Source organism: Tursiops truncatus, chromosome 5, assembly GCF_011762595.2.
Source record: "Tursiops truncatus isolate mTurTru1 chromosome 5, mTurTru1.mat.Y, whole genome shotgun sequence".
Lineage (NCBI taxonomy): Eukaryota > Metazoa > Chordata > Mammalia > Artiodactyla > Delphinidae > Tursiops > Tursiops truncatus.
Genome location: NC_047038.1, coordinates 87,773,964 through 87,798,534, shown reverse-complemented (window position 1 = coordinate 87,798,534; position 24,571 = coordinate 87,773,964). Strand labels below are relative to the sequence as shown.

The 24,571-nt window shown below is 38.9% G+C and overlaps 1 protein-coding gene across 2 annotated transcripts in view; it reads right to left on the bottom strand.

Annotated features, from left to right (window-relative positions):
• SLC4A4 (solute carrier family 4 member 4) overlaps positions 1-24,571 on the bottom strand; it is a 307,296-nt gene that overhangs the window by 95,254 nt on the left and 187,471 nt on the right. For both annotated transcript variants that reach the window (XM_073805320.1, XM_019932691.2), the window contains 5 exons: positions 20,633-20,790; positions 13,857-13,944; positions 11,498-11,652; positions 10,756-10,869; positions 8,382-8,556 (listed from right to left, as the gene is read on the bottom strand). In XM_073805320.1, the coding sequence (XP_073661421.1) occupies positions 8,382-8,556; positions 10,756-10,869; positions 11,498-11,652; positions 13,857-13,944; positions 20,633-20,790 (690 nt within the window). The remainder of the gene's footprint in view (positions 1-8,381; positions 8,557-10,755; positions 10,870-11,497; positions 11,653-13,856; positions 13,945-20,632; positions 20,791-24,571) is intronic.

Here is a 24,571-nt window from a genome sequence, read left to right as displayed (position 1 = left end):
TAAAATGACCAAACTATGTCTAGCAAATTGTCCTCATAGGTTTGAATTAGATACTTTGAATTAAGTCAACTCCCAGGAGTAACATCCAGCCAAAGGTCATTTTAATGGACATCTTGACACACTGAATGCATTTATATTTCTCCTAAAATCTTCAGAACCCAGAAAACAGCTTACTACACCAGCAACGCCTTTTCCATAACACTTATCACAGAGGAAAAACCCACAGTAACTATACATGTTACACAACAGAATCCTTTACTTTACAGAACTCACTCATACGGAAATTAATTCACCAGGAAGGATCACCAATAGACTTTAACAGATTTCTTCCTGTCTCAGATGCAGTGTTTTAAAGCTAAGTCTTATGAAATTGAAAAGGAGTTAAATTCAGTTTTAAAAGGTGATAAACTAACACATAAGAAGTGTCATACTGCCTCTGTCTCAATGAGAACATCTTTGAAAAAAAATGTGTTGAAAAACTATCTTCACAAAAAGTCTCTCTATATTCTGAAAGACAGAAGGAGGTTTTGTTCTTGCCGCCCTCTCAAAATCACATCATTCTTTGATTTTTTTAAAGATCTTTATTGGAGTATAATTGCTTTACAATGGTTAGTTTCTGCTTTATAACAAAGTGAATCAGTTATACATATATATATATGTTCCCATATCTCTTCCCTCTTGCTTCTCCCTCCCTCCCACCCTCCCTATCCCACCGCTCTAGGTGGTCACAAACCACGGAGCTTATCCCCCTGTGCTATGCAGCTGCTTCCCACTAGCTAGCTATTTTATGTTTGGTAGTGTATATATGTCCATGCCACTCTCTCACTTTGTCACAGCTTACCCTTCCCCCTCCCCATATCCTCAAGCCCATTCTCTAGTAGATCTGTGTCTTTATTCCCGTCTTACCACTAGGTTCTTCATAACTTTTTTTTTTCTTAGATTCCATATATGTGTTAGCATACGGTATTTGTTTTTCTCTTTCTGACTTACTTCACTCTGTATGACACACTCTAGGTCCATCCACCTCAATACAAATAACTCAATTTCGTTTCTTTTTATGGCTAATATTCCATTGTATATATGTGCCATATCTTCTTTAACCATTCATCCAATGATGGACACTTAGGTTGCTTCCATGTCCTGGCTATTGTAAATAGAGCTGCAATGAACTTTCTGGTACATGACTCTTTTTGAATTATGGTTTTCTCAGGGTACATGCCCAGTAGTGGAATTGCTGGGTCGTATGGTAGTTCTATTTGTAGTTTTTTAAGGAACCTCCATACTGTTCTCCACAGTGGCCGTATCAATTTACATTCCCACCAACAGTGCAAGAGTGTTCCCTTTTCTCCACACCCTCTCCAGCATTTATTGTTTCTAGATTTTTTGATGATGGCCATTCTGACCGGTGTGAGATAATATCTCATTGGAGTTTTGATTTGCCTTTCTCTAATGATTAATGATGTTGAGCATTCTTTCATGTGTTTGTTGGCAGTCTGTATATCTTCTTTGGAGAAATGTCTATTTAGGTCTTCTGCCCATTTTTGGACTGGGTTGTATGTTTTTGTTATTGAGCTGCATGAGCTGCTTGTAAATTTTGGAGATTAATCCTTTGTCAATTGCTTCATTTGCAAATATTTTCTCCCTTTCTGAGGGTTGTCTTTTGATCTTGTTTATGGTTTCTTTTGCTGTGCAAAAGCTTTTAAATTTCATTAGGTCCCATTTGTTTATTTTTGTTTTTATTTCCATTTTTCTAGGAGGTGGGTCAAAAAAGATCTTGCTGTGATTTATGACATAGAGTGCTCTGCCTATGTTTTCCTCTAAGAGTTTGACAGTTTCTGGCTTTACATTTAGGTCTTTAATCAATTTTGAGTTTATTTTTGTGTATGGTGATAGGGAGTGTTCCAATATCATTCTTTTACATGTAGCTGTCCAGTTTTCCCAGCACCACTTGTTGAAGAGGCTGTCTTTTCTCCACTGTATATTCTTACCTCCTTTATCAAAGATAAGGTGACCATATGTGCATGGGGTTATCTCTGGGCTTTCTATCCTGTTCCATTGATCTATATTTCTGTTTTTGTGCCAGTACATACTGTCTTGATTACTGTAGTACAGTCTGAAGTCAGGGAGCCTGATTCCTCCAGCTCTGTTTTTCGTTCTCAAGATTGCTTTGGCTATTCGGGGTCTTCTGTGTTTCCATACAAATTGTGAAATTTTTTGTTCTAGTTCTGTGAAAAATGCCAGTGGTAGTTTGATAGGGATTGCATTGAATCTGTAGATTGCTTTGGGTAGTATAGTCATTTTCACAATGTTTATTCTTCCAATCCAAGAACATGGTATATCTCTCCATCTATTTGTATCATCTTTAATTTCTTTCATCGGTGTCTTATAATTTTCTGCATACAGGTCTTTTGTCTCCTTAGGTAGGTTTATTCCTAGATATGTTATTCTTTTTTTTACAATGGTAAATGGGAGTGTTTTCTTGATTTCACTTTCAGATTTTTCATCATTAGTGTATAGGAATGCTAGAGATTTCTGTGTATTAATTTTGTATCCTGCTACTTTACCAAATTCATTGATTAGCTCTAGTAGTTTTCTGGTAGAATCTTTAGGATTCTCTATGTATAGTATCATGTCATCTGCAAACAGTGACAGCTTTACTTCTTTTTTTCCAATTTGGATTCCTTTTATTTCTTTTTCTTTTCTGATTGCTGTGGCTAAAACTTCCAAAACTTTGTTGAATAAGAGTGGTGAGAGTGGACAACCTTGTCTTGTTCCTGATCTTAGTGGAAATGGTTTCAGTTTTTCACCATTGAGGACGGTGTTGGCTGTGGGTTTGTCATATATGGCCTTTACCATGTTGAGGAAAGTTCCCTCTATGCCTACTTTCTGCAGGGTTTTTATCATAAATGGGTGTTTAATTTTGTCGAAAGCTTTCTCTGCATCTATTGAGATGATCATATGGTTTTTATCCTTCAATTTGTTAATATGGTGTATCACGTTGACTGATTTGTGTATAATGAAGAATCCTTGCATTCCTGGAATAAACCCCACTTGATCATGGTGTATGATCCTTTTAATGTGCTGTTGGATTCTGTTTGCTAGTATTTTGTTGAGGATTTTTGCATCTATGTTCATCAGTGATATTGGCCTTAAGTTTTCTTTCTTTGTGACATCTATGTCTGGTTTTGTTATCAGGGTGATGGTGGCCTCACAGAATGAGTTTTGGAGTGTTCCCCCCTCTGCTATATTTTGGAAGAGTTTGAGAAGGATAGGTGTTAACTCTTCTTTAATGTTTGATAGAATTCACCTCTGAAGCCATCTGGTCCTGGGCTTTTGTTTTTTGGAAGATTTTTAATCACAGTTTCAATTTCAGTGCTTGTGATTGGTCTGTTCATATTTTCCATTTCTTCCTGGTTCAGTCTCAGAAGGTTGTGCTTTTCTAAGAATTTGTCCATTTCTTCCAGGTTGTCCGTTTTATTGGCATAGAGTTGCTTGTAGTAATCTCTCATGATGCTTTGTATTTCTGCAGTGTCAGTTGTTACTTCTCCCTTTTCATTTCTAATTCTATTGATTTGAGTCTTCTCCCTTTTTTTCTTCATGAGTCTGGCTAATAGTTTATCTATTTTGTTTATCTTCTCAAAGAGCCAGCATTTAGTTTTATTGATCTTTGCTATCGTTTCCTTCATTTATTTATCATTTATTTCTGATCTGATCTTTATGATTTCTTTCCTTCTGCTAACTTTGGGGTTTTTTTGTTCTTTCTCTAATTGCTTTAGGTGCGAGGTTAGCTTGTTTGAGATTTTCCTGTTTCTTAAGGTAGGACTATATTGTTATAAACTTCCCTCTTAGAACTGCTTTTGCTGCATTCCATAGGTTTTGTGTCGTCGTGTCTCCATTGTCATTTGTTTATAGGTATCTTTTGATTTCCTCTTTGATTTCTTCAGTGATCACTTCGTTATTAAGTAGTGTATTGTTTAGCCTCCATGTGTTTGTGTTTTTTACAGATCTTTTCCTATAATTGATATCTAGTCTCATAGCATTGTGGTCAGAAAAGATACTTGATACAATTTCAATTTTCTTAAATTTACCAAGGCTTGATTTGTGACCCAAGATACGATCTATCCTGGAGAATGTTCCATGAGCACTTGAGAAAAATGTGTATTCTGTTGTTTTTGGATGGACTGTCCTATAAATAGCAATTAAGTCCATCTTGTTTAATGTATCATTTAAAGCTTGTGTTTCCTTATTTATTTTCATTTTGGATGATCTGTCCATTGGTGAAAGTGGGGTGTTAAAGTCCCCTACTATGACTGTGTTACTGTCAATTTCCCCTTTTATGGCTGTTAGTATTTGCCTTATGTATTGAGGTGCTCCTATGTTGGGTGCATAAATATTTACAATTGTTATATCTTCTTGGATCGATCCCTTGGTCATTATGTAGTGTCCTTCCTTGTCTCTTGTAATAGTCTTTATTTTAAAGTCTATTTTGTCTGATATGAGAATTGCTACTCTAGCTTTCTTTTGATTTCCATTTGCATGGAATATCTTTTTCCATCCCCTGACTTTCTGTCTGTATGCGTCCCTAGGTCTGAAGTGGGTCTCTTGTAGACAGCATATATACAGGTCTTGTTTTTGTATCCATTCAGCCAGTCTGTGTCTTTTGGTGGGAGCATTTAATCCATTTACATTTAAGGTAATTACCAATACCTACGTTCCTATTCCCATTTTCTTAATTGTTTTGGGTTTGTTATTGTAGGTCTTTCCCGTCTCTTGTGTTTCTTGCCTAGAGAAGTTCCTTTAGCATTTGTTGTAAAGCTGGTTTGGTGGTGCTGAACTCTCTCAGCTTTTGCTTGTCTGTAAAGGTTTTAATTTCTCCATCAAATCTGAATGAGATCCTTGCTGGGTAGAGTAATCTTGGTTGTAGGTTTTTCTTCTTCATCACTTTTAATACGTCCTGCCTTGGGGCTTCCCTGGTGGCCCAGTGGTTGAGAGTCCGCCTGCCAATGCAGGGGACATGGGCTTGTGCCCCGGTCCGGGAAGATCCCACATGCCGCGGAGCGACTAAGCCCGTGAGCCATGGCCGCTGAGCCTGCACGTCCGGTGCCTGTGCTCCGCAGCGGGAGAGGCCACAACAGTGAGAGGCCCGTGTACTGCCAAAAAAAAAATACATATATATATATATATATATATATATATATATATATATATATATATATATGTCCTGCCACTCCCTTCTGGCTTGCAGAGTTTCTGCTGAAAGATCAGCTGTTAACCCTATGGAGATTCCTTGTGTTTTATTTGTTGTTTTTCCCTTGCTGCTTTTAATATGTTTTCTTTTTATTTAATTTTTGATAGTTTGATTAATAGGTGTCTTGGCGTGTTTCTCCTTGGATTTATCCTATATTGGACTCTCTGTTCTTCCTGGACTTGATTAACTATTTCCTTTCCCAAATTAGGGAAGTTTTCAACTCTAATCTCTTCAAATATTTTCTCAGTCCCTTTCTTTTTCTCTTCTTCTTCTGGGAGCCCTATAATTCGAATGTTGGTGCTTTTAATGTTGTCCCAGAGGACTCTGAGACTATCCTCAGTTCTTTTCATTCTTTCTTCTTTATTCTGCTCTGCAGTAGTTATTTCCACTATTTTATCTTCCAGGTCACTTATCCGTTCTTCTGCCTCAGTTATTCTGCTATTGATCCCATCTAGAGTATTTTTAATTTCATTTATTGTGTTGTTCATTGTTGCCTGTTTCCTCTTTAGTTCTTCTAGGTCCTTGTTAAGTGTTTCTTGCATTTTCTCTATTCTATTTCCAAGATTTTTGGATCATCTTTACTATCATTATCCTGAATTCTTTTTCAGGTAGACTGCCTATTTCCTCTTCATTTGTTAGGTCTGGTGGGGTTTTACCTTGCTCCTTCATCTGCTGTGTGTTTTTCTGTCTTCTCATTTTGCTTATCTTACTGTGTTTGGGGTCCCCTTTTCACTGGCTGCACATTTGTAGTTCCCGTTGTTTTTTGTGTCTGTCCCCAGTGGGTAAGGCTGGTTCAGTGGCTTGTGTAGGCTTCCTGGTGGAGGGGACTAGTGCCTGTCTTCTGGTGGATGGTGGTGGACCTTGTCTTTCTGGTGGGCGGGTCCATGTCTGGTGGTGTGTTTTGGGGTGTCGGTGGCCTTATTATGATTTTAGGCAGCCTCTTTGCTAATGGATGGGGCTGTGTTCCTGTCTTGCTAGCTGTTTTGCATAGGGTGTCCAGCACTGTAGCTTGATGGTTATTGAGTGAAGCTGGGTGTTGGTGTTGAGATGGAGATCTCTGGGAGATCTCCATCTTGCCGTTTGATATTGCTGTTTGATATTGAGATCTTGCCGTTTGATATTACGTGGAGCTGGGAGGTCTCTTGGGGACCAGTGTCCTGAAGTTGGCTCCCCCACCTCAGAGGCACAGCACTGACTCCTGGCTGGAGCACCAAGAGCCTTTCATCCACACGGTCAGGTACATGGGAAGTTTCTTGCCTTTTGGGAGGTCTGAGGTCTTCTGCCAGCGTTCAGTGGGTGTACTATAGGAGCAGTTGCACATTTAGATGTATTTCTGATGTATCTGTGGGGAGGAAGGTCTGATTTTCTTTATGTGAGGCTGCCTGTATTATCATCTCCATGCTGGCCTCGAGGTGCTTCTCCCGTGCTTTCTTTTCCATTTGTTCTCTTGAATGATGTGCTTTAGTTATCATTATGCTCTCATTTAGATGAAGAATAGCTGCCCAATTTGAATACAGATCAGATTTTATAAAAAATACCATTCTGACAACACTGTGACAATTTAATTTATTCATTCTTGTCTTATGAATGAGGAATAAAAGGGGGAAACACTCTCTTCATATAGTTCATCTCTGTGTCCTACCATGCTTGGTTTCGATTCCCCATGCCTGGGGAATGTGCTTTCTGGGCAGAACAATGTAACTTTTAAAATGTTAATCAGTTGCCAATATTTAAGAATCACCAGATTTCATGTAAGCAATCGAATTTTCAACCTCTCTTTGAAAATCAGAAAATGAAGGAATCCTGAGTGCACATTCACATGGGAACTAGGAAGAGTCATGTGGGGAGCCCTCAGTCCCCAACTACCAGACTTCCCAGCCTAGGCACCAGTCATGTGACTAAAGAAGTCCTCAGGCAACTCCAATCTCAGCTGCCATCTCACTCACAAGTCTATGAAGACCCAAGAGAACTACCCACCTGAGTCCACCAACCACCAAAAACATGAGAGAGAATAATAAAATGGTTGTTTAAACCCTGGATTTAGGGGTAACATGCTTTACAGCAGTAGATAAAGGCTAAAAGATAAAAGCTCTCTTAACAGACGAATTACAATTGTTTAAAGTAATATCTCCCTTTTTGCTTGGGTCAACACAGATGTCATAGAGAGTCTCCATCTTAATTTTGTGTTTAAGCAGAAATCTAAAACATGAATGTGCCCAGGGGAGAAAAGAGAAGTAGAAGAAAAGCAATCCTTTGGAATCAGCTGTATTTTTTTAAAAAAATAAGCTGGTTGGCAGCACTTATGAATGTCACATAGGTTAAACAGTAATAAGTAGTAACATAGAAGGACAGAGTTTGAAAAGGGCTTGAATCCGGTTGTTTTCAGCTTCACTCGCTACTCACTCAGCACCTAGCACAATACCTATTTTTCCCTAATGACTGGATCAACTAAGAGAAGTTTTGTACATAATTTTCTGATTATGGGAATTTAAAATATCTTCTTTATAACTAAAGCTTCAGCTATTATTGATACAAAAGGAGGGTGAATGCCACCTGCAAAGTAACCAGCAAATTGTGGTTTATACAAAATAAGTTAAGCTAGAGTCTACACAGCTTAATGAGAGGCAGATTCAGGAATAGGAAAATCAACACCTAGCTTTTATTCCTTAAAGCTGAGCTCTACCGATAGAGATGTAAATCCAATCTTGAGCAAATCACTCAATCGCTTGCTCACATGAAAAAGGAAGCTAACCAGGCATTTCCCCAAAACTTGACATATCATCAAGTTTAACAGTATGGTCCACACACTCAAGGTAATAGAAGATCTTAACCTTATACCCAGCACAAAACTAAAGCAGCTGATACCCTTTTGCCCAAACAGAATTGTGTATCTCATTTCCTTCCCTTCTTTTCCCCACTTGTGACTCAAGCCAGATTTCATCAAGCTATTTTTGTAATTACTAAAATGCTGGAAATACAGCAGCAGGCCAGAAGCAAAGTAAAATGCAGCATCTAGCAAAAGAAAGAAAATCATGCTGAGTAACTGAAAGGCCATCTGCTTCTAGCTGAGCTGTAGGGGTGAGGAAGGCAATCTGGGCTGTACTATTTGTGTCTTTCCCCAAACCAAACCCACCTGCATGTTGTCAGTGGCATCCCCAAGCAGTCCTCCAAAAGTGATAGCATTAGTTACTGTTGCCAGATAAATGAAGAGAATTGCTGAAAGAGCCTGAATATTTAAAGCATCATAAAAATCACTGGCAAAAAATGGTGCTTTCCTCTTTATGTCCTTAATTAGTCCACCACAGAACCTGCATAGGGAGAAAGCAAACACGTGACAACATAAAATAAATTACCATCAAATTAACCAAGAGATAACTTAAAGATAATTTAACCACAAAGAATTTGTATTTAAAATGTTTGAATTAGAAGATACTCTTCAACTACTTAAGATAAAACCAGAAGACTGTGAATAATAAATCTTCTTCTGTCTCTTTTTTGGTCACCAAATTAGGCATCACGTTCCCTAAAGACTAGACAGTTGGTCTTTAGACGAGAATGAACTGTGTAGATGAATTAAATTTCTCACTGTCTGAAGAAAAACATCCAAACATGTGAGCAGATCATATAAGGCCCTTTATAATCTTGTCATAGCTTCCCTTCCAGCCTCATTCATTCATTCACTCATTCATTCACTCCACAAATGTTTATTGGGCATCTGTGACATGCCCAGCACTATTCTGGGTGCTGGAAAAACAGCAGTGAACAACACAGGAAAAAAATACCCACCCTTATGGAGTTACTTTCTGCGTGGGGGAAACAAAATAAGTAAAATGCATGGTGCTAAAACATCAAAGAAAAATTAAGTGGGGAAGCAGGTTATTAAGTGCTAGAGTGCTACGCCTGAAATTTAGAGTGGGCAGATCAGGCCTCCCAAGCAAGTGACTTTGGGGCGAGGATTGGAAGGAATTAAGGAAGGAAACCATGCAGGTGTGTCATGGAAGAGCATCCCAAGCTGAGACCCATCACATTCGTCAGCAAGTCAGCTGACTCAAGCATCTGTCAACTCACTCCCCCACCCACCCCGAACCAAACCTCGCTCAGCCTTTCCCATGCTGTGCCTTCTGCCTATGATGCCCTCCCTCAGAGCTCAACAGCCCTCTGAGGTCTTGACCCTCCATTCATAGTTCAGACATTCACTAGAGGCTATCACGTTTTCTCAGGATTGCCTGTCTGTCTATCTTAGCTGCAGTCAGTGCCCTGCTTCAGTTTTCTTGGTACACACAGGGCTGTGCATGGTACCAGGCATGCTGCAGACATGCAATACATTTAGGGAACGTAAAATATGGAAGCAGGAAATAACAGTCTGATTAAATTAAAAAGTTAAATCCCAAAAATTATATCTGTATAAAAGGAAAAGTATATTCCTAATGGAAATAGGTTGTAAAGAACTAGTCAGAAAAAAAAAAAATGGGGGAAAGAGAAGGTTCTACTCTCTATTTTTTTTTTCTTTTGCGGTACGCGGGCCTCTCGCTGTTGTGGCCTCTCCCGTTGCGGAGCACAGGTTCCGGACGCGCAGGCTCAGCGGCCATGGCTCACGGGCCCAGCCGCTCTGCGGCATGTGGGATCTTCCCGGACCGGGGCACGAACCCGTGTCCCCTGCATCGGCAGGCAGACTCTCAACCACTGCGCCACCAGGGAAGCCCCTACTCTCTATTCTTTAAGATGGAAGAGGAGAGAAATAATGTCCTCTTAATTTGGGAGAGAAACCCAAGTGGGTCATCAGGGGAAGAAAATAACATAATTTCATTCAGATTCGACTGCATATTAAAATGACTTACTTTGGTGTTTTCAAAAAATCTGCAGTGTTTTTAAAAAGCCATATCTTCATAAAGAGTATCCCACTTAAAACTACAGTTAACCCACAATGAAATGGAGAACCTAACCATGAAGGAAATCCTAATGTGAAGAGATTTAACCAAAACGATCTGGGAAACCTGAATTCCCCACTGCAGGCCCAGGAGATGGTAGCCTGGGAGTTACTCATTTCTGTAACATGTTACCCACTTCTGAGTAAATGTACCGGGGAGAGAGGGAATCATGAAAGCCAAGTGGGGAAGACTGGCACAATACTCAGTCTCCCTGCAACACCCACCCACGAGTTCTCTTTCTCTCTAACACCCCTCACTCATGGTAATACCTAATACCTTTCTCTCATCACAGAAACTCCCTACTTCTGCTTTATTTTGCCCCATAAAACCAGATCCACATTTCGTTATTTGCTCATTGTTTGTCTCCTACCACTACAAGGTAAGACCCATAAGGAAAGGGGTTTTTCTTTCATTCACTGCTGCATCCCAAGTGCCTGTGACTAACAGATACACCATAAATGTGTGCTGGCTGACCAAACAAAAGTACAAACAGGTGAATAAAATGCTGACAGAAAGATGAAGGTAAATTCAGATCGGAAGAGAACCTCATCATGAACGACAGACAAATCCATAAGTTACCTTCCAGTGCGCTGTAATTCCTCACAATCCGCGTGCCCTCCTCCTCCATGGCCTCCATCATGGGGCGTGTCCCCGTTCATCTGAACATTTTCTCCACCTGAGTACATATTCTTTCTAAGCAAGACAAGAGAGCCCAAAAAAAGATTAGTTTATTTCATTCACCTGCCTCTTAGCTGGGTCCTGCACTAGCTGATAAAGAGATGGACCGAAAACCCTTTGGGAGAAAGATAATTATTTCCGGCTGCCATCCTAACAAACAACTTTTGAAATGTTCTGTTGAGAGCCAAGACAAATGAGTGGATGAACAGAAAGTTGAATAACTTGCATGTTGTATAAGAGGGAAATTGTTTCACCTGGAAAAACACAGATTTCTAGAAAATGGCTTCTCCTCAATTATCTCATCCAATTTCTTAACCTCTTAAATCTACAGGGAGTCATCTTGAGTAAACGAATCTTTCCACATGTACAAGGAGTCCCCGAAACAACCCGAAAAAATCTCTACAATGTATTCCAATATCATAATCTGAGAGCTCTAATTTGTCATCACTAATCACAACATATAACATTCATTTTATCGTGTCAAGGAAATGTCAAACCAAGGCACATGTGTGATTCATTTGAGATATTACCTCAAGTTGAATGGAAACCTGAAAATCTTAGGGCAGTTGGCTGAACCTCTTTCCTTTTCTAAACACAACCTCCTTCTCAAGGATGAAAACTCCCAATGGCGTGAAAATTTTACCTTTTGTCAGATGATGGAAGACTCTTAGGGGGCTCTATCCTGATCGCTGGATCCCATTCCCCGGGTGGAAGGACAATGACTTCATCTAGGAACTCGTCAATGCCAGCAATCAGGTCCTGCCTATCTTTTGCTTTATAAGCGATGTCATGGAACACCTAAAGAATAAAAAGAGATGTGCTGATCCAACAAGAGAGCTCTCCACATGCCTCACATCATGTAGAGCCTGAAGAATGCAATCCATAATCCACTTTAACATTTCTATAACCATAGCCCCATATTTGCTATTGTTCAGCTTACCCCAAAATATTTTGGTATTCAGATTATGAACCCAAAGAATATAGGTAGAGGCATGAGAACACAGCTGTGTTTCTTTTATATGATTTTTTCTATCAATACCATAAAACAACATTGCCTTTCATCTCCCACTAGCATGCACCATTACTGATATAGTTGTGATGGAAGCCAGATGAAAATGGTTTAGAGAAATATACTGAAGATCATTCCCCAAAATAAAAACTACTGCGCCAAACCATTGCTTATAATTCAAGAAGCGTAAGTTCAAGCTGATTGTTAAGACTGAGTTAAGACTCAGACACTGCAGCTCTCAAACACACAAATAATGTGTGTTAAAGCAAAGGGCTTTAAGTAGGTGATCATCTGTCTATCTTTTAGCAAGGCAATAACTAAACCATCCAAGGCAGCAAATGTTCTATGTCTTTTATGCAAATATCCAAAGAAGGAGCCTCCAGACGTCCATAATCCTCTTTGTCAATCGCTCCATTCCTCTAACCTGGCTGATGATCTGAAAGTCCTTTACACATAACCTAAGACTTTCATACCTCGTTAAGTCAAATTCTTTAGTCTCCAGGAGAGAAGATGGCCCTTATTTGATACCCTTACCTATTCTTAAAGATCGCTACTAAGACTCTTCTCCTCAATTAGAATTTTTAAAAGCTACCAAGCAAACACCAATGGTCTGGGGGTTGTGGGGTTGAGGGGAGGGCAATACAAAGTGCCAGCATATCATCTGTAGTGGACACAATTGGCCACAGCCTTATTTTCTCTTGCTACTTCCCTTAGTAGAGGCTGGAAAGTCGTCATTTTCCCAGCCTACCCTGACGATAAGGATGGGCAATTCTGACCCATGAGATTAAAAAAGAAGGGGGATGGGGGGATAGCTTTTGAATACCTGTTAAAAGAGACAGACACAGCTAACACTTCCCTTCCTCCTTCCTCCTGCCTTGCATACAGATGACGTGACTGGAGTTGACGGTAGTAGCCATCTTAAGACCACAAAGCAAGAGCCTTGGCACTTGATTTTATCATTAAGCAGTTAAATTAAACCAACTCCAGCAACCACCTACCTCCAAATTTCCTCATATGTGAACAAAATAAACCCTAAATTGTTTAAGTCACAATAAGTCAAATTTTCTGTCATTTGCAGCCTAAAACATTTCTAATTGATACATCTTTGGAGGAATCATTTTTTTAAAGAAATCATAAATATGCAAAAATAAATGAAAGAACCCACTGAGATGCTTAGTTGCCTCAAGGGGAAAAAAACAGCATTGCTATTCATCAATGCTCTCAGATTAAGTAACCATCTGGTAATCACTATATAGAACTTGCCATAGCTAAATGCTCTATTCTCCACTTAACACACGGAGAAGCTAACATATCAAGCAATGAAGCAAAAACCAAACATTCGGGAAAATAGTAAGCTACAAAGATGCAAAAGCAGAAATTAGTGCTCCTATATTCTCATGGTATTTCTCCTCCTATGAGACCAGTTTGGAGTTTCGTTATGTCTACATAATGTGTGTAATGACATTCAAGCTATTAGGAGAGTATGGTCATAATTCCAACGTACTAGATGCTCTGCAGTAACAGTTGCTAATGCATTTTAGTATATGTATCATTCCTTCCCACAAGATAAGAAAACCACAAAAACAGGTACTTTCTGATACCTAAGGGAAAAAATGCATTATCCATTTTATTATGCATTATTTTATAGAACCCATCATTTCTGAAACAACACAGTATATGGACACGAGTTTCCAGAATTAATATATTAAACACTTTAAGAGATTAAGTTAATACAGTGTCTTGAACCTTTTAAATAATATTTAACATAGCTCAGTTTAGAGGAAGAAAGGAAAATATGACTTATTCTAACATAAAATTTATTTTTTGAAAACTATCAAATGCAGATGTCAGCTCATTTGCATGAACGACTGTACCTCATGTTTTAAGAAGGTTGGTAACTACATAATTCTAACTGAATAAATTGTGACAGCCAACTCACAGTATGAAAACACAAGTAGGACATTCACAGATCACCATCTTCCCGATTCCCTACCTCATCAGACATCAAGGTGGCAATGGCTCTGCCAATCTCATGGTAGGACTTGGCTTTCCCCTTAGGACCTAAGAGAATGAACAAGAACCTAATGGAAGAGGAAAGAAGCAAAGGCTATAACACACATTTCATCAAACTCAACACACATAACACTGAGACACATTTACCCTAATTCATAAAACGGTTAGGTCTAGAATTCACCTTTAAAACAAAGGTAATATTCTTGCTAATATGAAAGATACTCTTTCACGCTGTTGTGAAACACAAACTGTTTTTCATTTATTTGGAAGCAAGGGAGAATTTAGCATGGAAACCTGAGAAGCTTCTTCACAGAGAAGGAAAGGTTCACTTTATGAGTCATTTAATCTTTCTTTTCTAAACTTTCTTCTCTCTCTCCCTTTCTTCTGACTCTCAGAACCTTTGGAGAAAACCCATTAAGCACAATAACGAGAAAGACTTAGTACATCTTCAGATTTCTCTGACGTTTCTTTACCCAATATGGATGATGACAAATGATCCTCTCCATATTTTTAAGAAATATTTCTACTCAGAAGTGGCTGGGAGTCAGCAAAAACTAAGTCTTCTACAAGTAAGCCACATGCTGACAGCCAAAGCAAAGAAAGAAAAATATGAGAGAAATTCAAAATAAAGCACCATGCACAGCTAAAATTCTTTCATGGGCGTCAACAAGTTTCTTTTCCAAACTTGTTTTCTGGATAATGCACAAAGCACTGTTCCATAGCAAGCAGGTCCTGAAACTCGCAATAATGAGCTTATCTCCACTTAAGTTCACCCCTTATCATGTTGGAAGGAATCCCTCACTGATCATAAGGGCAAAGATGCATGTCTCAACTGGGGAGCAGGAAACCCAGTAAGTAAATGAATTTAAAAACACAGACAAAAGGCAACACTAGATAAATCCCTTCCTTGCTTATTTATGATCATGTCTTACCTAACATGGAGATAATGAGGACAATAAAAATGATCATATCCTCTGTTTGCACAGCTTTTTAAAGCCTGTAAATCATTTCACATTCACACATCATTTAAACTCTTACTAGCCTCTGCAATAAGGACAGGTATCTTATTTCCATTTAATGGTGAAGAAACCTAGGTTCAAGGAAGTTATGGATGAGCCCAAAGACTGTCCCTAATAAATGACAGAGTAGATAGACAGGACTTCTTACCTCCTGTTTTTTTCAGCACACGGTTCTGCTTAATAATACCTGCCCAACCTATATACCAGAGTTGTGACTTCACAGAGAAAAGCTATCCAACTATGACTTCCATACGTCACTCTGGGGAAAGATGTTGTGGATACTTAGCTGAAGACAAGAAAACTTCGGTAAGATTTTATGGGACCAGGAATGGCTTAGGACTTTTCTTAGTAAAATTTTATTCTTTTACTAATTTAATCCTATATATCTCATTTTAAATAAGAAAGGACTGATAGCAAGCACTCTTCAAGGTATTAGGGTCTGTTCCCAAATGCCCTTGAATAGGTAGTTCCTTTTTTCATCATAAAATTCAATCCAAAGAGTGAAGAAAAAAAAAAAACAAATTGAGAATGGAAGAAGGTAAATCTGAAAGTCTGAATACCCATATTTTATACCAGAATAACCATAAAACCATTCAGTATTTATTTGCTTAGAAACCAGTTCTGGAGTGGAGCGGTACACTCGCTTTCAAGTGTTATCACAGTAGAAGAAACAGCAAAAGCAATCAGCAGGTGCGAAAGTCTGTTCAAGTATGAAGGAAGTCATTATTAGAATTGGATTTTAGTTCTTCTAACTAGAACTTTTCTTCTTTTGAAGTTGGACCTAATTTATATACCACTACATACAGTATTATAAAGTGTTTTTTTATGGACAGTACAATGCATTTTTCTGAAGGGGCGGATCACTGATTTGAGTGCAACACCCCAAAAAAATATTTAACCACTACAGTAAAATATAAATCTCATTAAGAAACATCTACAGTGCTGGTCACATGTCCCAATCCTATTTACCTGTCTACCAAGGGCCAGCTGTCAGGCAGGACAATAAGCCCATAGTTTTAGGCAGAAGAAGGCAGATGTGGTGCAGTAAGAGAAAATACATAACACCTGGATGCTTTACTAAATACATTTTTAGATAACGGATTTCCTTTGCTCGTCATTTTTCATTATTTCAATGTATCTAAATACTAGTGTCTAAGTAATACGTAATATCTAAAACCTTTCCAGAACCACTCTCTACCTCTTCCTACCTCTCCCTAGTATCTCCATCATGATTATTTTACATTTAGAAATACACATTATAGAAATGCACATTTATCAACTGACACATAAATTAATGATCAGGTTGACTAAATGGCAACAAAGCCTAAATAGTGTCTTGTTAGAAAGTGAGGAAGATACTCTCAGTCATTAACAGTCCCCAAATAAAAACTTTGGCAGACAATGGGTAACTAGTCCAAGAACTGATAGAATAATGGATCCTCTAACTTAAATACTATAAGATGAGGGCATACATTTTCTACGAGTTTTTACTCTGTTCTTTACTAAATAGTACCAAAGAATGAATGGTAGTAATAGACCAGTGGTGAACATAACGTTTATTATAGCAATAAACCCAGCATATGAGAGCTATAGTGTTTTACTAACCTAGATACAAAGGTACAATTCCCCTTTACTGGGTAATGTGATTTTTATTTTAAAAAATTATATATATATATATATACACACACACACACACACACACTCTTATGTATTATTGTAAGTATATATAATATATTATGTATCATATATATTATTGTATATAAAATATATTATAATTATTATATTATATAATATATATTATATATACTTATATTTTATATTTTATATATATATATATACTTTAATGGAAATCATCAAGTGCCAAATAGAAATAAAATATTACATATCAGTTAAAATTTTCACATTACTCCAGGCAGGAACCATTCAGTAAATCCATCTCCTTAAAATGATATAGAGAGGAAATCTGGGCATCTACAAGTAGCAGGAAACGTCACCTCTGGTCAAGAATTTCATCTGTAGGAAAGCAGACCCTTAAGAAGCCTCTAATTTGAACTGCGTTGTTGAAATGGGGATGAGAGATCTGGGAAAACTAACAACACAGAAAAACTCATCAAGTTCAAGTTCCCTCTGCCTGAAACATGTTCTCTCCTCTTTAACCCTCAAAGAAGCAAAAGCTGTTACAACTTTTATGATAGAAGTACCTCTTGCCAAACTCAGCTTTTATAATGTACTGAAAACTTCTTTCATGACTCAAGCTGTTTTTTGTCAAGGGACAGATGTTTTTTTTAAACAGAAGCTTTTTTTCTTTATTAACAAATTAGAGTAAACATCAAATTTGTGTGGCTGAAATGGCACAGCTCATGTTGATGGCTTGGGGGAAATAATTTATGTTGCTGAGTTGTTTTTATTCACTCAAAACTAGAAACAAGTCATAGTTAGAATTTTTAATAGTGCCTGGTTGTCTCGAGAATCTTCATGGGGCCCTTCTACTCTTATGCACTCGCTTTTCCATACAACTAATTGTGCCTGGGGAGGATGTCTCTAGCATTCTCCACGACAAAAAATCAGTACCAGATGATCTGTGTCCAGAACCACTGGGCTATACTCACATTCACAAAACAATTATAGGCAGAAACAGAGCATAATATCAGAAAAAGAGCCAGCCTTCCTAAACCACTCAATCTTTTCAGAGAGGATGTGCACCCCCATCCTTCCTGACATATCACAGCTATTTCTAAAATAAACTCAGAATGTATCAGTCCTTTACTCCCTTCCTTCAAAACAATAGTGAATCAAATAACCCAGTGCTCATATTTAGTGGCTTTGGAAAATGTGGCTAAACTGTACCTTCCACAATAAATTCATGAGGACCGCAAGCCCACCGTAACCAACCATATTACAGTGAGCAACTGGAAGACTGTCACACAAGACAGAACTGAACTAGCAGGACCTCCGTCCCAATTCCTCTAATACAATTTTTTATAGTTTTGACAATTAGGCACAAATAACTGCTTTTAGGCAGATCGTTATTTATAACATAAAATATATATTAACTTACAGTGATATAAAGGGGTAATAAGCATTCTAATTTTTTAGAGGGCTAGAGCTCCCTGAATAACTATTTGCCTTAGATGTGAAAATCAAGGTCAGAAAAGGACAAACTGATCAGGAACTTTGATTATTCTTCATGGGAAAACGCTCAAGTATTTTATTCCAATCCATTCTGGATATCTCCTTAGATTTTCCCTAAAAGCCTGCCCTTGGAGTCAGAAGTCTGCACTGGTAGTGAATCGTCCCTGTGCCTCCACCTCTCAACTATAAAATGGGAATTATGTTCATCTCCATGTGGCCCCTATATATGACTGAGTGGCAGCCTCTATGGACAGGTGTAAGATGTTAGCAAGCAAAGTATCTGCAAGATGCTAAGAAAATCATAAACGTATCCTAGCAAGTCACCAGAGATCAAAGGACAGAGTTTATTTGCTTTCACATGGATGGCAAGAAGGGCCCCTACGTGGAGGACATCCATCCAGTTGGTAGGAGTCCAGCTGCAAGCAGAAAGCTAAAACAGATCAAGCCAAGAGCAGAGTAGATAGAGAAACTTGTGGACTCTACACAAAAGGAGCAGCTACCACCACATTTCCTAAAAGATGCACGGTAGTAATGCTGTTTATGATAAATAGTAATAATAATAATAATAATAATAAGCCAAAGAGCCTAACATTCCTCCACCTTCAAAAGGAAAAATGACCGTTGTTACAAGTTGTGCACAGAAACAGACTTCTCGGGTCTCCCTGCAGGACAACAGGGTGGCATGCATGTTAAAGCACATGGCTGAGTGCAGAGGCATCCTTCACAATGACTACCACACTCCTTGTAGGATTTCCTTTATTGGATTTCACAGGATGCAGCCATTGTAAATGGCCCCATATTACTCATACACAAAAAAGCTAATGAGACTCCCTACTCAGTGATTACAGCTTGCCCTGGTTCAGAGGACAGCAAATGGATAAGACTACTTCCTGGAAAAATGTCAACACGCTAGGATATATTATTCAGATTGTTGCCCTGAAACAGCTTTACGACATTATTGAATTACATTCCCTTGAATTGCCTGGGCTCCTTTTTTCTATTCAAATGATGCTGGATTGTACCCCTAGACTAGTACCACCCTCCAGTACAGAAGAAAATGAACCAGACAGGAACAGAAGATTAGAGGGACACAAAAATAGTCCTGACTTGCTACTCAATGAACTTGTATTATTGTTAAACAAAAAGCCTTTTAAAATATTTTTTATTTGTAGCTTCTAGAGAAAAGTAATAATAAAAATGAAAAAGCAAGAGAAATTTAACACTTCTGGGTACACTTTTTTTTCTTTCAAGCTCCAGTAAAGTTAGTCCAAAGAGACAAAAATAAAACCATAGGGACACACAAGCTGGACTTCGGCCACGATCTGAGTCAGCTAGCTGTTCGCCAGGTGATTGCTCAGATAGAACTGCAAGGGTCTGCTGGAATGTTTTCAAGCAAAAAGCTAAGTTACAGAAAACACAAATCATGATAATCCCATTAACTGAATATGATCATCGCCTTTCCTCTGCTATTTGTCCAATGACTGCTTATATTATTCCTATATTGTAATATGACAAATATTATTCCTATTTTAGGTGTCTAAGAAATATAAAAATGGAGTAAAAATGCCTGTATGATAAGAATGGCCTGTAACCTATAAATTGGGAGGCCATAGGAAATGTTCTCCTAATTTGCCTCCTAAGTTGGCTCAGAACAAACCTCGACCCCCTTGTCTTCTTGGTTGATCACACTCAGATCATCTGAGGTCACTGAGCATTCACAGCCCTTCCTGCTCATGTGGGAAACCTAAAGAAAAGTACCCTGGGACCCACAAGAGGCACCCTCCCCAAAAAAAAAGGTCCTATTTATATGATAATTTTCTAATGTCAACCTGAAGATTATAAACTGCTCTTTAAACTCTTCTTAAGCACAAGTTTAAGTGAAGCATTAACTTCTATTGACCCATTGCACTTCAGAAGTCAAGCTTCCTAACTCCTCTACTGGGCTCAGTTACAGAAGGAAATAAAAGAGGATGACTTCTAAAGTATTGTGCAGGGTAATGAGTACATGATTGTAATAAGAGTAATATGCTTCCTCTTAAAACTTTATGAGTCATAACACATAACAGTAAAGTGTGCAAATGATTTTTACATATGTGTATATATAATATACATATAGACATGTCTATATATATATACATATAGACATGTCTATATATATAATGTGCATATGCATGTATGTATGTACCCACTACCAATTCTCTAATAAAACAGAGAGCAAATGAAAGCAACTCTGACCTTTGAATCATTCACCATCTATATGATCTTAGAGAAGTTACTTAAACTTTCAAACTCAGTTTCTTCATCTATAAAATCCACATACCTATAGTTTATACTTTAAAAAAATCATTATGAGGATTAAATAGACTAATCCATAAGAAACTGTTCTGTAGCCCAATGAATTATTATAATTGTTATTATTATTACTACTGTACAAGTGCCAAGTAATCTGATAGCATGAAAATCAGACTGAACCATTATTTCGGGTTAAACCTTTCCAATATGCTTGCTTTGGATGTACCCTCATCCTCTTGGTTCTCTAGCCTGAGGGAGAGAAGCTGTCCCTATCACCACATTGTGGACCCCGGCGGGTCAGGGAGCAGCTTACCTTGTGGGCACAGGGACCTCAGTCAGGGCACCCAGCATGACGGCCTGCTGCAGCCGAACAAAGGCAATGAAAGGAGAATCTAAGAAGTTGACCTCGCCAACAAGCACGTTGGAGGCTTCGGCATCACGTGGCAGTTTTTTCATGAACTTATTCTTCAGCTGCACAGGAAGAGCCAAGAAAACACAACTTATTTCCAGAGAAGGGAACTCAAAGAATTTCCTTTATATGAGTCTACACGCAACAGGCAAGCCCTGGCTAGCTATTCTTCTATTATGTTTAACCATTCTATCATAATAAACATTTCTCTGTACTTTGAATTCAAAAACATTGAGAGTAGAGTCACATGGTTTACATGAGGGTATAGTCACATGGTTTACATTGTTTTAACAATATTTACATATATATCAATTCATTTACTTACTCACTCAATAAATGAGTTGAGAGTCTCCTATGAGCCAGGAACTGATCTAAGCCTTAGGGATAAGGGATGCGTCAACTAATTACATGTCCTCCTTGAGCTCATATTCCAGCAGGGGAGAAGTAAAGTATGATTTAAAGTAGTGATAAGTGCTGAGAAGGAAATAAAACACGTAAGCGGGTACTGCTTTAGGCAGGGAGGTCAGGGAAGGCCTCTGAAGAAATACATTTGACATTGGAGAGAGGGGACAAGCCAAGCAAAGATCTGGGCAAAGAACACTGTAGGCAAAGAGAGCAGCAAGTGCAAAGCCTCTGAGACAGGCAAGAGCTTGGCAGTTAGGGGAACAGTAAGTAGGTAAGTGTGGTGGGAGCTGCAGGAGAAAAGGAGAGGAAAGGGAAGCAAATGAAGTTGCAGAGGTTAGGGGGGACCAGGTGGTAAAGGAAATGAAGGCCACAGAAAGAAGTTTTGGATGTCTTAGACGGAACGCACCTACTAAAAGTCCAAGTGGAAACGTGGAGTAGAAAGACATCAATTCAGGAGATACCACCATGTAAGAAGTATTTAAGACCATGGGGTAGGATGACACAACCTCGGGTGTGTGTGTAGAGAAGAGGGAGAAGATCTAAACGCCGGGCTACTCTACCTTTTATAGGAACGGGAGGGGATATCAGCAGAAGACATTGAAAAAGAGCAGCCAGTGAGGTAGGGAGAGAACCAGGACTTCATCAACTGTCAGGTGAAGAAAGGGCTCAATAAGGAAAGGGTATCAGCTGCTGAGTCAAAGCCTGCTGGAAGTTCAAATAAGATGAGAACTAAGAAGGAACCAATGAATCTGGCAAGGTGGAAGGGCTGGGTGATCCTGACAAGAGCTGTTACAGTGGACACCAGGCTACCCAGTAAAGAATGAGAGGTGAAGAAGTAGAGACAGGGAATGGAGAGAATTATTTTGAGAAATGTTGCTGCCAAGAAAAGCCAAGAATTAAGGAGGCAGGTGAAGGCATAAAACAGGGGATTTTTTAAACGGGAAATATGCTAACACTTTGGAGTGTGCATGAGGATGATCTAGTAGAGACAGATTATTGCTATAGGAGAGAGGGGATAAATGCAAAAGCAGCTCAAGCAACCGTGAACTACTGAGATGACGTCCACAGCACAGGTAGAGGGATTAACTTCAGGTGGAACACAGAGAGCTCATCAATCCCAGCTAGGGAAGGCAGAGTACAGATGGGGGTGATCTGGCAAGTTTGTGGGGTGAAGATGAGGGCTTCTGAGGACTTACATTTTTGCAGTGAAATATGAGTGATCTGATGGTGAGGAGGAGGTGGGATGTACATGGGAGCTTGAGGAGAAAGGTAAAGGGGTAAAGTGGTTTTCTTGGAGAGTAAACGTTGCTTAACAGTCACTTTGAAAAGTTATATTGTAGCTGTTATACATTCCTTTCCCCTCCTCCCCAGCTCCCACTTAGAGTAGGATTGTTCAAGCACCCTTCAGCGAGTGGGAAACATCTCCCAAAAGCTCAAGGAGAACATCTCAACAATCATAAAAGGATGGAGATAAGAATTTTGCAGGACCTTATGAAACACACAGACTTCTAGGATACACTTATCATCAATATGAATGTCTCTCCCCTCAAGTCAAAAAGTTAACAGTGAACTTTTTTTGCCATGGATTATTGCTGATATGGGAAGTGGGAGACATGGTCCAATTTTCCCCAGTAATGAAAAATTATAGTAACATTTAATTTTCAATTTCCATTTAAAGAGTTCTTAATTAGGGAAAATAAGCGCCATGACAGTTAATTCCCCCAAACTATCACCCTCAGTAGCATTTTTATGAGATTCTTTCATTTGGTACTTCATACAAGAAGAAAGCTGTGAGTCAAAAAAAAAAGGAAGTTGGGGTTAATAATTTAGTGGAAACCAAAAAGAAAAATAAAGCAAAGGCAAGATATATATTTTTAGATGTCAGAAACATGACTACTTCTAGCAGTAAAAGCCTTTTCCAAAGTTTACACCATTAATCCTTCAAAAAAATCTGTTTACGTTCTACAGATATGAAAAGAGCAGCCACGGGAATGGTCTAAAAACATCAAATTGCCAGAATTGTTATTACAGCCTAAGAAAGTTACAGTAATGAATTGTTCTCTGTAACACAGAGTAGAGTGTGGGGTACAGTCAAGTGACACAAACGCATAACAAACTATCACTGCAAGAGTAACCTTCTTCCACCTCTTTCCAGAGAGAGCTCCCATTACCAACACAGTGCAAGAAGCTCTATAATAATCCAATTCTCTCCAGCACTCTTTGCTCTAGTTAGGCAAGCAATCTGATCATAATCTCCTTCTGTTTTATGTACTTAGACTCCCATACTTAGGATCAAAAACTGTCCTTTCCTCATTTCTACCTTTTCTAAACCTTCAGAACTCAGAACAAGCCTTTCTACTACCTCAGTGCTCCTCTTTGGCAACTCCAGAAGCATTCATTTCTGAATCACACGTTTGCCGGACGTGAAGTCTTTCTCCTGAGCTTCCTGAGGGTTAGGACAGTTTCTTCCCCGTGGTACTAAACACTTACTTTGCACATAATTCAGCTGTAATAAATATTTTGAATGGCAGGAATGAACTCTGTAGCACTAAAAATCAGACCACAAGACCATCAAATGCCCAGGAAAGTTAGAGAGGTTTTAGAGGCTCATTCTAGACCATACTAACTATGTCTGGATCTTCTATCACTAAGCAACTACCTGACCCACAACACACAGAGAATATTCCACAGTCAACTATTTTCTTCCACAAAACGCTTTACTAGGACTATGGTACCTTTACTGAGATGACTGTACCATCTTGGAAAATCAGAAGTATATTTTTACAGCTAAAGGAACTGTATTCTATGTGCTCTGAAGAGAAGTAGTTATAAAGATATGTTCCTTTAGACCAGCATACCTCAAACTGCGTTTGTGGAATACTAGTGTTCTTGGACAAACTAATAGCTATTCTAAAACAGAAACGTGTGGCACCTGAGGCGCCCCAGAACTTAGTCCTTTGATGGCTCTTTTCTTTCTATACACACTCCCTGGGTGATCTCAATCAAGTCCCATGCCTTCAAATACCATCTACATACTGATGACTCACAAATTTGTATCTTCAGCCAGGACCTCTTCCCTGAACTCCAGTCCTATAACATCTCTACTTGGATGTCTAATAAGCATTGCAAAGTTCACAAATCCAAAACTAAGCCCCCTAAGAGTCCCCTCAAACTAGCTCTTCCTGGAGTCTTCCTCATCTGGTTAATGGCAGCTCCATTCTTCCACTCCTCAGGCCCAAACCTTGCTGTCATCCCAACATCTCCTCCTCTCACACCCCATGTCCATCTTATCAGCAAATCCTGTTGGATTTATATTCAACGTATATCCAGAATCCAACCATTTCTCACCATCTTCACTGCCACCACCCTGGTCCACATTACGAGCATCTCTCTCCTGGGTTATGGCATTGGTCTCCCGGCTGGATTATCTGCTTCTGC